Source organism: Xiphophorus hellerii, chromosome 9 (assembly GCF_003331165.1).
Source record: "Xiphophorus hellerii strain 12219 chromosome 9, Xiphophorus_hellerii-4.1, whole genome shotgun sequence".
Classification (NCBI taxonomy): domain Eukaryota; kingdom Metazoa; phylum Chordata; class Actinopteri; order Cyprinodontiformes; family Poeciliidae; genus Xiphophorus; species Xiphophorus hellerii.
The window spans coordinates 2,252,295-2,270,400 of NC_045680.1; the positions used below are offsets into that span (position 1 = coordinate 2,252,295).

At 39.2% G+C, this 18,106-nt stretch overlaps 2 protein-coding genes across 3 annotated transcripts in view; one reads left to right on the plus strand and one right to left on the minus strand.

Annotated features, from left to right (window-relative positions):
* Positions 1-1,499: 1,499 nt before the first annotated feature.
* On the minus strand, positions 1,500-4,369 carry ccn1 (cellular communication network factor 1). Its single transcript, XM_032571539.1, is given in 5 exon segments — positions 1,500-2,508; positions 2,629-2,831; positions 2,936-3,280; positions 3,559-3,787; positions 3,932-4,369. Coding segments are annotated over 5 exon segments (1,503 nt in total). The 5' UTR covers positions 4,355-4,369; the 3' UTR covers positions 1,500-2,205.
* A 6,360-nt stretch (positions 4,370-10,729) lies between these two features.
* The window catches only part of ddah1 (dimethylarginine dimethylaminohydrolase 1), a 65,718-nt gene continuing 58,341 nt past the window's right edge, over positions 10,730-18,106 (plus strand). Inside the window, exons 1-2 of one of the 2 annotated variants that reach the window (XM_032571541.1) lie at positions 10,730-10,748; positions 11,941-12,280. In XM_032571541.1, the coding sequence (XP_032427432.1) occupies positions 11,987-12,280 (294 nt within the window). In that variant the 5' untranslated portion in view covers positions 10,730-10,748; positions 11,941-11,986. Of the gene's footprint in view, positions 10,749-11,764; positions 11,784-11,940; positions 12,281-18,106 lie in introns of those variants that run through there. The other variant, XM_032571542.1, reaches the window with a different exon arrangement.

Genomic DNA, 18,106 nt, shown 5'->3' on the forward strand with positions numbered 1-18,106 from the left:
ATTTTCCAACATCTGCCGCCCATCAGGATGTCTGCTTTCTGAGCCACTGCTGCATTCCTGAGCCGCTCCCTCTACCTGGGTCTGAAAAGAAACCCTTCAGTGTCGTTGCCCCTGAGCTGTACTCTGTATGCGTCAGTTCAAACCCCACTGGTGGTACAAACATCAAACCTGGGAAGAAATAAAAACACCTCTGTGCGATTTGTTGTTGTATTCTTTAATCATTAAGTTTATATTATGCAGTTTTCATGGATATTGAAGGCCATAAAATGATAAAGAATACAGCTCCAGTGTGAAGTTAGGTCTAGTGCTGTAGTAGTAGATAAGCACATAGCAATCCCATTTTCTCCCCATCTTTAGTTTTCTCCTTGTTTTGTCCTCATGATAGTCTTTGCTAATGCCTGCTGATCTGAAACCTGAAAGGAATGGGTGACATTTCCTGCCAGCTTTGACAAAGTAATTTAAAGAAAATTTCTATAATCAAAGTCTATTGTAAAGAGATGTTTTTTCTCCTCCAATAAATAGATATGTACAAGTAGCAGGTAAACTACTTTACCTGCTACTTTACCTACTTTACCTGCTACTAAAGTAGCAGGTAAAGTAGTTGACTGAACAACTTCAGTTACAGTTGATCAAACTGTAACTTCAATTTGATCAAGGGGCAACAAACCCAAATATGGATGAGAAAAGTTAAACCAAAATATACTTAAGATTTTTCTACATCTCTCATGAAAATACTTTACAACAGGAGAAAGTAAACTGATATGCAGTGGTCAAGTGCATGAGTATAGACTAGCAGCACGTGGGCACAAAATCAGAGTACAAATAGACGAATGAGTGAATTGACCCAAAGCCAAAAGGGAGACTTGAGCCTTGTCTGCTCCTGAGGGCTGTTTACAACTGTTTAGCAGACCCCTGCAGTTTAAGAGCTTCTATAGACCAATGAAGCTAACTCATGTTTAAAGGCAGCTGCTAATGAATTGGGTCAATTTGGTAGAACTACGCTGTTATGTGTGAGAAGAAAAAAAACATGGAATGCATTCATTAGATACTGGCTATTGTACACAATTATAGTCTTTGTCCATGTTGCATGGTGTCTAATCCCAGCACATTGAGAGCAGCACTTAAGATTCTTGGCATACTACTGCACTCATTGCTACCCATGGACTTAATCTCCCTCTGAACCCTTCTCAGAATCAGTCAAGTGAATGGCTTGGGCAGATCAAGTGAAAGCAAGCTAGCTCTCCGCAGAATGGCATTCCAAAGCACAGAAAGTCAGTGGAGGGAGACTCCAAGGTTGGGTTATATAAAAACACAGTGACCCTGCTCCTTGTCTGCCTGAGAATCTTTACAGAATGACATAACTTGAGGAGTTCCTCTTTGGATATCCTCCCCCACTTCTGCACATGCGAGCATTGTGTTTTTGTTTTTTTGAAGGGGTGGCGTTGAATGTTTGTACCATCCTACAGCAAACTTTCAATAAACCAAAGGAGGCAAGTGTAATTTTTCATAAATAAATCAGTTTTATTGTTGCATATAAAATTAAATCATTTTACAATTTATTCCAGTATTACACCTAATATCCAAATAAAGTAGCTACATTTATTAGATAAATAATATTAATAATAATAAAAACATTCATCCTTTGACATGTTTCACTTTGTCTTTTTTTCATGAAGGGACATCAATAGCTGCCACAAAACATGAACAATAATGCCCACGTCAGGAAGGAATGAAACTACGCGCCTGTTAGACAAGTCGCCGAGTTACATTTCGTTGTCTTGTTCTTTAAGATATACCATGGTATGCTAATTGAAGATGCGCGTGTGCATATCAACATATACACACACAAGTCTACAGTCTGGGTCATGTTGGAGAAAGGATCAAAATATACACAGTGAATTGATATCAGCATCTAGCATAAATGTACAATTAGTAATTACAACCTGCTCCATGACGAAGCTACTTTCAAAGCTCCAATAATATGAAGCGATTCATGTTAAGAATGCTGATGTAGTCACAGCAAACAGTGCACTTCATTAAGTCCTCATGATGTAAGTCCACAATTCCTTGGGAATCTAGTTACAACAAGAAGATGGTAGTTGGCTGATGGTCTGCCTTCACCCCTGCAGTCATCTAGACTGCCATTGGCTGCCAATGATGCAGCTGATCTATTTCTCACTGAGGGGTTTGGATCCTCTTCACCAATCAGTCTCTGAATTTGTGGATGTCATTGGAGAGGCGGTAGAAAGGGTAGGAGGCTTCGTTGGCATGTGGACAGTTGTAAGTGCACTTGCAGGACTCAATCATCATGACGTTCTTGTGGAAGGTCTCGCCGTCCTCACAGCGGAACTTGACACGGATGGTTCTGGTGTCGTGGGGACTGCAGCAGCGACCATCCACGCAGGCCCCGCAGTATTTGGGCCGGTACTTCTTCAAGCTGGAGCAACCAGCATAGTTGAACTTCACTGGCTGGCTGGACTTCTTGGTTCTGCTGCACTTCTTTCCTTTCTGCAGAGGGATGAGAACAAAAAAGATGGCGATCAGTTGTGTGAGCAGAACCAGCAGTAAGATATTTTTCTGTTTCATGCATATTTCTATATCATTCAGTTGTGATTGGCTCAAGCTTACCTTCAGACTGGAGTAAGGTGACTGGGTGCATGGGCGCACTTCACAGATTCGTGTCTCTTTGACCAGCTTGCACTCGCTGTTGTTGTTGGTGACTCTGGTGGAGATACCGGTTCCACAGCTCTTGGAGCAATGGGACCAAGGTGTGGTTTGGACGATGCACTTTTGACTGTCAAACCTGTGGACTTCAGGTTCTGCTCTGAATGCTGAGAACAAAAGAAATAAACCAAATTAGCAAATCATTATATGCTTCAAATGTTAAGATAGAACCTACAACTATTTAGAAAAGATTGACTGAAATATTTCTTACCAGGTAGGGATTTGAGTCCTCCTTTGAAAATTGCAATGAGCTCATTCTTCTTGGTGAGGTCTTTCTCCAGCTCTTCACTCAGCATGTCTTTGCCAAAGATCTTTTCTAAGATGTCGGTCTCCTTGCCATCATTACACACCCATTCTTCACAGCACTGGCCAGCAACTTTCACCAGCCTGGGATTGGCACAGCCCAGGTTGGGCAGGGAGAGCTCTTGTGGACAAAGCGGGACGCATCCCACTGCTCCATCAATGCATGTGCATTGGTGTTTACAGTTGGGCTGGAAGCTCTCTCCATTCTGGTAGATCCTGCTGTTGTACTCACAGGGTCTGCCCTCTGATTTAGCTGTAAGAGGGGGAAAAACAGAAAGAAAGGAATGTTATTCTTTCCTGCTCTTCTCAAAGATGTCTGCTAAAGACATCACATGGCTGCCAGATAAGGATCAGTTCAACTGAGAAATTATTCAGGCTGCCTGAGGAGTCTCCCTCCACAGTGGGCTTTGAGGTTTGGACTACTTGCATTCCACAGTGTTGAAATCACCTAGCTCCTACTCCTCTCATTTACAGAGAGGGGAAAACAGACTGCAGGCTAATTCAAAGAGCAAGTGTAGTCTGAATACATACCACGACAGATGCCTCGAGTTGTAGCAGCAGCAAAACTGGCCCCAAAGTTACACTCCAGCCCTTTGGTGTGATCACAGGGCTCGGTCAGACTGCAGTCCTCATTCAGCTGCCTGGCGCAGACCTTGCAGCACCCGCAGCCGTCCAGGACCACACTCACGCCGGGCGCGCACTTGGGCATCTCCGAGGGACAGTCACACATGGAGGGGCAAGAGGAGGATGAGGAGAGGACCTGCGCGGTTGACAGAAAAAAAAAAATCTTGATTTAGACTTTAAATCTTGACCTCAAATCCAAAGGAAAGAACAAGTTGTTCTTTTCTCAAACATAATAATTGAACAGGATCTGTGAAAATGAAAATAACGAATAAAAACTCACCACGTGATGGCTTACGAGGAAGAAAAAAGTAGAGATGGTAGACATCAGCATCTTGGACAAATTTTCTTTGCGCGTAAAGAGGAATCCTTGTGAAAAGTCTGCGCCCGGTACTATTCCCTGTCTTGGTCGTTTGTCTCTCTTGTTTGCTGGTAGTCTTTGTAGCGTTAGAGGCTCGTTTAGAGCAGATGAGGCTCTCAGTAAAGCAGTTGCTGTCTGCTGCAGTCTGGCCACCTCCGCGCTTATATTGGTTCATGGGAAGCTGACGTCGTCCCCGCTGAAAGTCGGCCAAACTATGCCAGGAATGTTTCTCGGCGCATTTTCCATCCAAGACCTAAGCTCCACCCTGTCTATACCTTTCTCTTTTTCTTCTTGTTCAGATAGATTCCCCTTCCTCTTGGATCCCATCTGAATACTCTTTTCCATATTTTCTGAACTTGTTTATCCTCTCTTTCATTTCTTCCTCTTCTTGCTTTTCACGTCTCAAACAGATTACCTAAGATACTTCCGAGCATGTGTGATTACCCTGTGAAACTTTGATATTTTTATTTAGTTCTCCAAATTAAGAAAAACACGACGCTATAAAATAATATACACAAGTGCCACTCAAATCTAAACAAATCTGCAGCGGGGTGAAAAAAGTGTTGGTTTCACCTTAATTTGGCTACTATTAGTGACTAATCCCGTGGCATCGCTTATGCACATCGAATCCGTTCATCTTTATCAAATGTTGCAAACCCTGTCTAAGGTAAAAAATGTGTTTTTCTCTCTGTTAGTGTTGAAGGTGTGGGCAGAAATACGTTTAACAGCGTCTATTTCTGGCTCTCCGGTGCCTTTATTCAGAGAAGTCTAAGCGTTTCCAGATGCGCACCAAGAGCTCAGACGTAACAATATTGCCATATTTGGTATGGCAGTAGCCTACATTATTGACATATTTCTCCCTCTTTGGCCGGCATTCCTGACAGCTTAAATGCTGGTAAAATATGTTCCCCACGCAGGGAGATTCTTTTTTTTTTTAATTATTTTTATTTTTTTTGCACTCATTCCTTGGGTTCTCCTGACTTTTCACACAAACTGTCCACTTTTTGCTGGGTGGGGAAGAAATCTGCTCCTTTTGTGTGTCCATCTTTCCACATGATGTTGGTGGTGGGGAGTACAGAAAAATACTCGCCTACCTTTTACCTCGGGGGTTTCAGTAAGACCCTGCTACATGAAACGATTCCGATTTATTGATAGTTTTCAACCAGATGGGAAAGCTGTGCGTAAAGACGCAACAACATGATGCTTTAAACAGCTGGTAGACTCCCAAAACGTTTATAAGAATATGAACTTTTACCATTTCTATCTTGATATAGTCTTTTATATTTGTTTTAAATTACTTCAAATGCAGCGCCGACCAAGACGGCTGATGAGCCTCACTGGTGAGTTTGGATTTGGTTTTTAGTTTGTTCGTTTTTTATTTCTATGTTCTTTTTTTACTCTGTTCAGTATTAAGTATATGTTAGTAGCTTTTCCTTTACATGTATCTGATCTCTTTTTCAAAAAGAATTTATCAAATGGAAATATTATTCAATACTATCGTGACTTGTTAAAATAAATTATTGAAACCTTTCCCCCTCTGCGCAAAATGTCTTAGGCTGGATTTTCTTTTCCTTTCCTAGTTTTCATACTTCCAGTTGAGGACACTAGATGGTGATGTGACGGGATGAGTTTGGAGGATGATGTGTTTTTTTATTTTGGGACTTGCAGGGCATATCTTCGTGGTTGCACTATAAACCCTCTGCTGATGTCTGTTTGCGCTCAATGAACAGCCTTATGAGTGAGTGCGTGCGTGTGTGCGTGAGTGCACTCAGTCCGTTAGGGTAGGGGGTGTGTCTTTTGAGCACATGTGTGCTGTGCTGGACTGGAATGCAACTCACTTGTTATACAAAGTATTTCACAGTACTTTGCAAAAGTAGATCGTTTTGATATATATATATATATTTTTTTTAAATTGTGAGTTTATGTAATGGGCCAGCAAAGTATTTTATGATTGTGAAGTGAGAGGGAAATCTCAAACAGGTTGTCTTTCTGAATTAACTTATGTTGAGATTGTTTGATCTTTCCAACAACTTTGACCTGTTTCTTTGCAGAGGAAGGGCATCCCCCACAACATGATGCTGCCAACACCATGTTGTCTTGTTACCTTTCCGACAATGGATTATGAAGGCTATTTAATTTACCGCATACAGTCAGATTAAATGAGACTGACAACAATTTCATGCCAAATCTTTTAGTTTTTTATTGGTGAGAACGTTTGACAACCATATATTATTTTCCCTTGCCTTCAGAATTATGCACAACCTTGTGTTGGTTTATCTCAAAGCATCACAATAGCACATATCTCATATCTCAGCGTTTTTTCATTGTAATGTGACAAAATAGGAAAACATTTTAAGAGGTGTGAATGAGTTTACGTGTTTGTGCTTCTGACCCTTTGTTAATGTGACAGGAAACAGTGTTTTCATTGTACGTCAAAGGAAAAATAACATTCAGGAAACATCCCTGAAGGCCAATGTGTGTTTCTTTGTCCCAGTTACAAAATAGTTTCCATTCAGGCTTTTTGAGAACCTTCATAAATTATACATCACACCATAGAGACAATCTTTAAATATTCCTAAATGTTCTTCAATGTGCCTGTCCTTGCAGTTTCTCTGTGTCCAAAGGACACGTTTAAGAAAATTCACTGTTCATCCCAATCCAAGACATTGCGTGACTCCTTATACCTCAGTGTAATGGAAACCTGTTGTCACATCCCATAGTTCAGAAGACAGCAGCTCTCATAATCAATGCTGAGGAAGTCTGTGGCCAGCAGCCCACCGGCCTCTGCATTCAGAGAAACAGAACAGGACGATGTCACATGTTTGGACAATAGATTCCACTGTGGCGTTTTCAGGATTAAATATCATAAGCAGAATACTTTGTGCATGAGCAACACATCCTTTCAGTGTCAGGACATGGAACAGCCGGAAGTCCAAAAAATTATGGTCGGCACTCTTAAGAATGGCTGCCAGAGTGAATCCAACAATCAAAGCAGAGTCAAGCGCTGAAGAAACGCAGATCTTTAAACACTGACAGAAGGCAGAAGTTAATGTGTACAGACCATTTTTTACTGAATCTGTTTATGAAACAGTTTTCTGCAAAGGATTAAGATGCAATCCAAGACGATCCCTGTTGATATCTTGTTTGTACAAGGGCCATAAAAACGGATTATTTCAACAATAAATACCAGTAATAAATGAAACACTATTTGCAAAAGCATATTACACAGTACATGTGTTACCTTGTCATATGGCTGTGTGGCACTGAGATGACAGAGAGAGCAGATAATGAGTTTTATTCCAAAAGCCTTACATACCCTGACTGACTGTCAAAATAATCAAAGTGAAAAATATGCATAAAAATCTCTGAGAAGTGATGACTAAGTTGAAAAGAATGGGGATTTCCAAAGAAAGTGGAGTAAAGAGCTTGATGCCTGCAGGTCAGATTGCATATCCTGTCAGAGCAATCTGGGTTTCTTTTTTATCATTTTACAGCTGATTGTACAGGCAGTAATCAAATACAAACTCCCAGAGACAGCTGCTCATGCACAGCTTGGAAATGATCATGCCTGCGGGTCAGGTCAATTTTCGCTGCTTATCAATTAGGACAACATTTTTATCATATAGCAATAATATCAGTCACATGGTTGGAAAACCAGGGATCAGGAAGGCTTCCTGGTTCCTGGTGCAACCCTGCCTTCCTCAGAAGCACTCTTTGTGGGATGACTAAAGATGCCTGATCCCTAACAAAAGGCAGGTGTGGGAATAAGTGAAGTAGAAAGTGTTGTGCTCCTCAAATTAATAGAATTCAATTTTTAAAAAGCGGACAGAAAATATGTATTACAGGAGCAAATAATACTAAAACAGCTCAATAAAACATTGAATAATAACACCATCTAGCTCATATTATTTATGTTTTCTTCTTGTATCATGTTGGTAGAGTTTAAAGCAGCAAAAATGCACTTTTCCCAGCTTTTCTTACTATATACTTAGCCAAATTGTTGACATTTTAAAAATTTATTCTTATGCATTCCTAATGTGACAGATCCAGATTTTCTGCTTAGATATTGAAAAGAAAATGTAATTATGTTTGGGTGTGTTTAAGTTACTGTCCCCTCCTGACACATGGTACTGCTCAACTGTTCCCTCACAAAATAAACAAATTTAAAATGTTGCTTCACACAAACCATCATCACTATTGTAATTCTTTAAAAAGAATGTGCCAGATGAGGTTTGTAGCATTGAAAAAGGGAAAAAAATCCTGTTCAGTCTTTGGTGACAAGTTTACTTCAGTGTGGAAAGCACATATTGCCCCACTATGAGGAATGTGTGTTGTCAGCTGTGATGCTAAATACCAAAATTCAGCATCATGATGCTGCTTTCCATTCGTCAAAAACTCGAGCTGATCGGCCCCTAACATTAACAAATCCACACCTTCTAAGTAAGCCATCACCTTGCAAAAGAATTTATATCCCTTCAACATTTTTGCATTTTCTCAGCTGAAAAAAACAAAAACAAAACATTTACAATTGTTGTGTCAGTCAAAAAGGAAAACTCAAATTTTTGTTCTTTACATGTTATCTTAAGGCACTGATAAATCAGAACCTCTAATTCACCCGACTTTATTCTTGACAGTTTCTGGTGGCAGAACAACTTCATAACTTTTTCTGTAAAATAGTAACAAGACTTTAAATGTATCTTCATAAAGTAGGACAGATGTTAATTGAATATTGATTTATTTTCCAGTTGCTCTGGCACAATCATTGGAAATGATTGATTTGTGTTGTGTTACTTGTATGTCAAAACTGGATTGGAATTTGATGAAAATTTAGACAGAATAATGTTTTTCACACAATAATATCTTAAAGCTAGTCTATCTTCTGGAAAGTAACAAACGATGCAAAGGAAGGGATTTAAAATGAATGAAATGAACTCAGCCCTCCATCCTCTGTTATAGAGGAATAAAAGTAAGAAAACTCACTTCTGTTCAAAGGGGGGAAAAAAACATAAGCATTATCCATTCAGAACCAAGAATGATGGAAAAGAAGGGGGGCTGAGCAGGGGGCAGGTGCTGGTATTGGGAAGAGGGTGGGCAGTGTTTGGCCATCTTGGCTGGAGTGGAAAATGGAATGTGGGGCTCCTCAGAATGTGCTGGAATGTTTAGCGCAGTTGAGGATAATTGAGTGAATCTGGAACAAGAAAAGACAAACTGAGATCTTGTGGTGGAAAAAAAGTGCTTCTGGGACGTCTGAACAAAACATTCCATCCATTCAGACGGCTTCGCCAGGCCCAGAACCTTCCTTAGATGGCACTGTAGGGAATAGAAGCCCCCACCCGCCCGCCATTCCTCCCATACTTGCCCTACACTTCACACAAGCAGAAAGCCCCTTTTGATATTCTTTGCCCTTGAAGTTTGTGTGTGTTTTTTGCTTGAAGTCTGCCAAGAGCAAAGCTTTTAAACATTGGGTTGAAGAATGGCGCTGTGCTCTTATCTTCTTGCTTTTGAAAAGCATTTTATTAAACATGGCTGGAATAATGAAAATCAGTGCTGCAGAAATCAAGTAAGGATACATTTGTTTTTCTAGCATTTGAACTTCTTGTTTTATGTTGGTATGCATGTGGTTGTTCTCATTCATTTTTTTTTTCTCGCTTAAAGGTAAATGTAACTTTTATATTAACACCTTCATTAAGGTGAACCTCCACTTGAAGCTCAAGGTTATTGTAGTTGTTATACCTTATGTAGGTATTTTTCAAGAGTTGAAATAGCTTGATCCATCTTCCCATCAACTCTGACCAAGTTCACCGAATCTACTGAACAAAAGAATCTCCACAGCATAATGCTGCCACTACCTGATTTCAAACTGAGAATGGTGTCTTAAAGGGTGGTGTCCAGTGTTTCTAGGCCAAAAAGTGTCATTTTGGTTCTAGCTGCTGTAGACAAGATCTCTTATTAAAATAGGACTTCTTGTGGCTTGTTTTCAACAATGCCTTCGATGCCAAATAGACGTCCTAATAAGAGATTTGACCACCTGAGCGGAGCATTTCAGCAGCTCCTGCAGTTACCATTGGCCTCTAGGTGGCTTCTCTAAATAATGTTCTCCTTGCTAGTCTGTTTATCTGGTCGGTTTTAAATTGTGTCATACTCTTTACATTTTTGTATGATGGGTGGACGGACTTTGCTCTGTGAGATAATCAAAGCTTGGGAAATTGTTTTATGACCAAATGCTGCTTTAAACTTCTTGAAAACTTTATCCCTGACCTGTTTGGGATTTTTCTTGGTCTTGATGTCATTGTTTGTTCTCTGATTTGCCCCAACACCTCTAAGGCCCTCATTGAAAAGCTATACTTATACTTTTTTCCCCACATTATTTAGGAGTATCAGAGTAAAGCACATTAAATACACATGAATCCACATTTTTCACATTTTTATTGAATATTTTTTAATTGATTGCTTCTACTTTACAAATATGTGCAACATTGCACAGTAATTTACACCGAAGTGATAGTAAGATCCATCCATCCATCCATTTTCTTCCGCTTTATCCCTGGGTCGGGTCACGGGGGTAGCAACTTCAAAATAAAACAAAATCAAGAGTCATGAATACTACAAGTATCATCCAGAATCAGTGTTACTGCTACCGAGCAATACTGATTCTCGGTAGCAGAATCTTTTTGGTAATTGTTTTTTTTGTTTTTCTGATTTTGAGGTGTGATGAAGAAGTTGACAACAACATCTACAGGTAAGCCCAAAAATATTATTTCCCCTGGGAGATTTTACTTAAAATGAGTTTTATTCAACCAAAAAGCTGGTTTCTGATAAGAAACAAACCTCTTGCCTGATAAGTTTGTTTCTTGCCAGAAACAAACTTCAGGTATCTCACAGAAGATAACTAAACAATGTAAAAAGACTATAAGGATTTTAAAAATATAAAAACTATAATTAAGAACAAGGGGCATGTTTGATTTTTTTTAGGGATCTTTTTTAATCCTTCTGGATAATCAACAGAAAAATCCTTAATTGTGTTGCAGCATTTAAAGGATCAGGACCAGGACCAGGATTTTGTATGTTTCTTTTTAGTATTTTGACCACAAGTCCAAAAAGTCTTTAAGGTTTGAGGCCTCTGTGCCATCACCCTAATCTTTAACTCTCTCCAGAGAATCTGAATTGGATTCAAATCAGGACTTTTTTCATACCAATCTAAATATTCCTAAAACGTCAGTCAGAAGAAACAAGCTGATGTATTTAAAAGATTACAAATCCTGGTATAAAGATATTTGGGCTAAGTTACAGTTCTGCTAGTTACTGTTTGACTAACTGGAGTTACTGTTTGACTAACTGGAGTTACTGTTTGACTAACTGGAGTTACTGTTTGACTAACTGGTCAAGCTTGGTAAAGCTTAACGTTGCATATTTTCTTTTTGCAAATAATTAAAACAAAAAATAATTATTCATTTCACAAACTACTTCATTTTTGTAAACATGTTAACAGTAAGACGCTGGTTGTGGGTAATACCGTACACTGACACAGGGACAGTTTGAGGAAAAAAAAAGAAAAAGAATAAAGGCGTTTTACTCCAGCAGTCCTTTGATTTGAAGGCTCTGCTGTGCTGAGACAGCGTGAAACTGATTAATCGATCAGCCTGGTGCGTTTCGGTCACTTGTTGGACTGATCGCCTCTGAGGGCTGACAGCCTCGTAGCGCTACACGTGATGATCGGCGCGCGTCACCGAAAGCTGTCGCTCGCCCAGAGACTGGAGCTCGGCTGACTGACACTGTGTGTTGCAGGCTGTTGTAAATAAAGAATAAAAACCCAACAAACTGACAGAAAATAAGCAAGACAGGCAGCATTGCGTCAACAGGGTGGCTTTTTTTTCTTATTCATTCGCTGAATTGTCTCTTAAGGTGTTTTTTTCCCAATCCCTTTTCCCCAGATTTGAGCGTGCCAAGAAAGAGAGAGAAAAAGAGGAAAGCGAAAACATGGCTGGTTTGATGGCAGGTTTTGGTCACTACACCCATGCGGTTGTCCGGGGAATCCCCGCGTCCCTGGCCAAAGAGGCGCTCAGGACCAGCCAGGCGGAGGTGGACCTGACAAGGGCGCGGACGGAACACGAGGCGTACGTCGAGGTGTTGCGGACGAGGCTCGGGCTGGAGGTGGTGGAGCTGCCCGCGGACGAGTCTCTCCCGGACTGCGTGTTCGTGGAGGACGCGGCAGTGGTGTGCGGCGAGACGGCGCTCATCACCAGACCCGGGGCGGAGAGCAGGAGGAGAGAGGTAAGGGATGTGTCAGTATGATTCAACGTGCCCAAAATAATACAATTGAAGAAAAAAAGTTTGATGTGGGATTGTATGGGTTTGCTTAATCCCTCCTCTCCTTGTTGTCAATTGGATGCAATTAATAGGTTTCAGGGATGCACAGAAAGGTGACAAAACCTCCAGGTGACCAACATTAGAGCAGATTACTCAACACATAAAGCGCCCATGTGTGTGACGATGATGACATAGTTAAATATTAATTAAACCCTTTATCTCTCTTCAATGTGCAAATTGTAAATGCACAACATCCTCAGTTATGGATATAAAACAATAATAAATAACCAATATGTGCAGTCTGTTAACATGTTTTGATAACTTTGCAAGACAACATCCATGTCAGTCATATTAAATTTTGTATTGGGTGTTAATGCATTTTTTTCCTGTATATTTTATTTCAAATTAATTCGCAAGTTCACAGTGTTTGCTTTCTTTTATTGTAGATACTATGCATTTCAAGGCATCCAGTGCAGTGTTGCCTCATAACTTACAAAATTTTACCTAAGTTGGAACACATGGCTTTGAGCGAAACACAGTGTCTCCACAGATATGTCCAAAAAATGAAATGACTGGAAAACAAAGGAAACAAATAAAAACATTGTGTGACTGCACATGGTGGCCTAGAGAGGGGAGTCTGCAGTGTGGGGTATTCATGTGTGAGTGCTTGGCAATGAGAGGAGTGGTAGGACAGATTCTGTGAAAGCTCCCTGTCATTCCACATCAGAGTCACTTTACTTGGCTCACTGGTGATAATGGTCCTCCAGCCTCACTGACGGCACAGATATTGATCGGAAAGCTCAGTGCAGCCACCCTCAGCCCCGCCGCGTTTCACATCTGACGCACATGTTGCCAGTTTGGTTTGTATTGCATATGAATGCGCCCCATCAGCACTCTCATAATAATATGTGCATGCTTTTTGTGCACTGGTTTGGTTACTTACCTTTATTGCAGTAGGCAGGAAACATAGCAAGCCAGGGGCATATATAATGACAGTACACGCTTGTGCAAATCGCAAGTGCAATTTAGCAAAATTAATATTTGGCACTTATTTCTGCACACATGGTGTTTTAATAGCACTAGGAGATAAAACAAAGTTAGCTGCTTAATGTGCTGGTATGGTTGCAAATGAATTTTTGCGTTAAAGTGACAAAGAAGGCTTTTATTCTGGAATTGAGATTATGTATTTTGGTGGCCAATGATAAATTATGCTTTCATATAAAGTGTTTGGCAACTTTTTGCACTTTTGTTTTGCAGCGATGCATCCAAGCGCTGTCAGAATTACACTTAACCATTTGTGATGGGTTTTAACATTTCAGCTGTTCACAATTTTAACTCCAACATATTCCTAGACTTGTCTCCATTTTTTACTGCTGCCAGTTCCCTGTTTAGATCAGTAGTGCAGTGTTCAGGACTGCCTGTACTTGTTCTTCACATGGAATCAGGACGCAGCTGTGTCTGAACATGTGCAGACATTAATACTCCATTGGTTGTAGTCAGTTCGTTACAAGGTTTCATGAAAAACAGCTTGGTTTGTGTTCTTCAAGTAAAATTGTGAACTTTGCCCGAATCCTTCAAAGAGGTTAATTATCTCTTTGCTTTGATCTTAGAGAGCAGATATTGTATGTGGGACGATTGACATAGGAACCAAGGTGCTTGTCTAAGCTTAAAAGAAAAGCATTGAGTTGTTGGTTTATAATAGACATTTCAACCCCCAAAATCAGCTTAAAGTATCTTCATCTAATTATATCCCAAACTCACTTCAAAGAAACTTAATGACTTACTTGATGTATTAACATACTTCCTCCCTCTGTTCTTGGAATTGTGAGACTATCAATTCCTTAATAGAGCTGATGAATTATAGATTTTTATGATATGCCATTAAATAAGGTGTAGAGCCGCAGCATGTTCTCAGGCATTGGAGCAACGATCATCTTGAATGCATGTTGAAAATAAAATCTGCCATGACTTGCTTTTTCTGTACCTTTTAGGGTAGAGATTATTGTCTTGATTTGAATAATGTTTAGTTATTGTGACAAAAAATGTGTCTGGAAAATAATGGAAGATTTGGGTGCGTATCCAACAAGGCCATATTCATTTTCAAGCTGAGTTTGACGTGCCTGTGATTTATGTCAGGGTTAAGGCAGGATAAGAGACAGAAGTTAACCTGAGGCTTGTTGCAGCCCTGAGCATCCCACTGAGGCAAACTCAAAGCATTTGTAAAAAAGATCAATGATGGGCTGTAAAACTGAGCTTCTTTCAAAGTCAACATGTAAACCACTAGAGCAGGCATGTCCAGCAATGATATGTGCTCATATAAACAATGCCTGCATGAGGAAACTACCTTCCTAAAAGTACCTCTAAACAGTGGGACTGCTCACTCATTGGCCAAGTTCAATCATGAATTCCCACATCATTTTACGGTATACAGTGATTGATTTGTCAATATTCGAAGGGGGTTGCTTAAGTCCCAAGCTGGTTACATTCATAAAGTAGGCCTTGTCTCCATAATTAATTTAGCCAGAAATGATTACGATAAACGATAATATTGTTGTTTTGACACCATTTTCAAATGATATAATGATAATGACACTATAATGCAGGAACACATCAACAAAGATGTTTAAACTTTAAATTCTAGTCATTATTTAACTCTGGAACTGGAAGATTTTTTTTAAATGTCCAAAATAAATAAACAAAGCAACATAAACCACAAAATACAATGAATTATAAACAAAATTATCTGAAATAAAGGTCTAGTTGACATCAACGCACTAGACTTTTGTCCTCCAGAGAAGAGAAAAATGATAAATCATGCAAATGGAAATTATTGAGGTAATTTTAATTTATCAGGTGATTAATTGAATTCTTGATTACTGCCACAGACATATTCACAAAATGCTAACAGCCCGGCTGCTTTAGGTGAATCAGACAGAAATATAGGGTGTGTAGTCAGAATGATTACTTAAAACTATATAAGTAAATCTAAAGCTTTGCTTGAACCAACGACTGTATTTGTTTTGCTATGGACTATAATATGTCACACCATGTGAGCTCTACTCAATAAAATATCAGCAGTAACCTCTGTTGTGCTACAGAAGAAACAAGACTTCATGTTTGGATTTTTTATTTGTTTTTGCTTCAGCTGTATCATGACAGACAGATCCAACAGAAATATGAGTCCAACAACAAAAGTATTAAAAGTTTAGGATGTTAGTCAGCTTGATAATTGAAAGAGGGAAAGACGACTGAAGAAAAGTAGAGAGCAGAGGACACTTAGGGCTTAAAAAAGTGGACAATAATCAGATGTCTGTCAGTGACAGTGGTTTTCACAGAACATTTCTAATACTGATTGATGTTGTTTGTTGGTATTTGTTTACGAGAGTGCTCAATAAAGCAGTCAGTATTTTTGTCACCCTCACGACCTCGCCTTACGATCATAACCAGAGAATTTATTCATTTCTTTTTAGATGGCTGATAACCACACAATGTGAGCCCGACATTAGATGCAAGTATTTCTGACCTTAACACTCAAATATAAATGACGTTTCTATTGACAAAAAAAGTAAGATAGCATTCTAAAAATCATAAATGTACTTTTTCCAATTTACATAAAAGAAGGAAACGTGTGCTCTGCAGATATCGCATTGCCGGATGACTGCTTTGATAAATTCTCTGTCTCCTCTATTTTCCATTATTCTGAATAAAATCCTATTCAGGTTAAGGTGATAAGAAACATTTTTTTCTGTAATGTTTTTTTATAGGTTGTTAATGTCCTCATTTAATGCCGTAATGCTATACATGTGAACATTGTCACTGTCCCTGACTTCTGATCACACAGTTGCTGCGTAATAAAGTAAAGAGAATTGGAAATAGTAACAGTGGGGGAAAAAAAAAAAAAAAAATCCTCAGCGCTTTATTTTCAGTAGTTGTTTGTACTGCTCTTTGCTCATTAGGTTACTTCTGTTTATGCATTGGCATTTTAACTGTTTTTATCCACTATGACTTTTAAATGAGGAAGAAAATTCAGGTTGCAGGGTTAAAGGAAACTCATATTCAGGAAGTACCAAATCTGTGTTGAGGGCAATAATACGAAAAGAAGATGTAAAATGTAGGGGAAGAATGTAAGAGTGCAATAGAATTTACAAGTAGAGGTTCCCTTACATGATACAGTCTGAAGATGTCGTGTGGTTTCCATAAAGAACCCACAGAAATGTATCTGACTAAAATAGCCTTTTGAGCAATCCAAAAAAAGGTTTATGTGTTAAAAGCTGCAGTCATGCAGGATCATCAACCCATCCAGCCAAGTCTCCATTTTGATTTGTGCTGCCATCGATTGCTAGCAAAGTTCAATGAGAAGCAGAGTGACATGTGACCTTTTGGTTGAAAAGACACCAGATTTATCTTTGCCTCGTCCGTCTCTGGGGATTTCCTTTCTGGATCCTAGAGTAGAAAAACAGAAGCAGGAGATAACCATATCATCTGGAGCAGGGGCCCCCAAAGTCGATCCTTGAGGGCCGGCATCCTGCATGTTTTAGTTCTCTCCCTGGTGGTACCAACAACCTTTACAGCAAGTCAATGCTCTTCTTAGGCCTCTAACGAGCCATCATTTGATCCAGGTGCGTTAAACCAGGAGCCGAGGACCGACTTTGGGGATCCCTGATCTGGAGGAATACCAAGTTAAATTGAACAAATATGGAAATATTATGTATTGCTTTTTAATTTTGTATTAAGAGTGAAGCTGTTTTCTCCAAGTTTGAGTGTAAACAGTTAGCTGAACATTATATTTTTCTCAAACTATGAGTTTGAGACAGCCTACTTGACAAATTAGATTATTTTACCCTCATATTTTCATTATTCAGTGATTTGAGCTAAAAATCAGCTTAACGATTAGTTTTCAGTGGAACAGGGAGTTGTTGGAGTCAGGCGGAAAAAACAAAAACAATAAAGAGTCCACTCAGACGATTTCTTGTTTTTTTTCTCTGTGACAGAGTGGGCACTTGAGAAGTTTCCCATCAGTCTGCTTCTAATAAAATGTTTCCTTGATCTTGGTGATTCAGTAACATAAGGTATGATAAAGATCAAATTTGAAAGTGGCTTTCAAAACAGCAGCCCACTGTTTGTGGTTTTTCTTTGTAATAAAAGATGGAAGAACAATTTCATGGGCGAACGGTTTGAATGTTGCAATTCAACACACTATCTACTCAAACACAACTTTTTTGTTGCCTCTTCCCACACCAGGAGGTTAGCAGCTTGTCAGCTCTGAGGTTTTCAAAAACGTCAGAACATTTTCAAGAACCCCGACACAGGTAACTTCTGGAAATAAGAAATAAGATTTACTGCAGGAGTTTCAGAATCACGTTGCTGAGATTTGATCTCATACCTTCAGTTTCAGCATTGGATTTTTTAGAACTAATATTATTTAAGATGTTTTTAAATCAGTTAAAATCTGAAAACATTAATTTGACTTTAATATTAACTCTTCAGAAATATGTTCCGTCTATTATACAGCATTTTACAGAGCTGTAAACAGGATTACCCTTTTTCTTTTTCTCTTTGCTAAATGCCAGAACAATGAAAAGGAGAAAATTTAAGACAATTTTTTATTATTCTAGCAAATAGAAAACATTTTGGTCATCCTAATTGATGTAAAGGGAAATGTTCATTCTGATTTCACATCTGACAGTGTGGGAAAAAAATGCATGTCTTTGTGTATATAGTGTATGCAAACTTCTGGTTTCAACTGCGTCTTCAAATATCGATTGTCAGCCGTAACATTAATATTAGTAG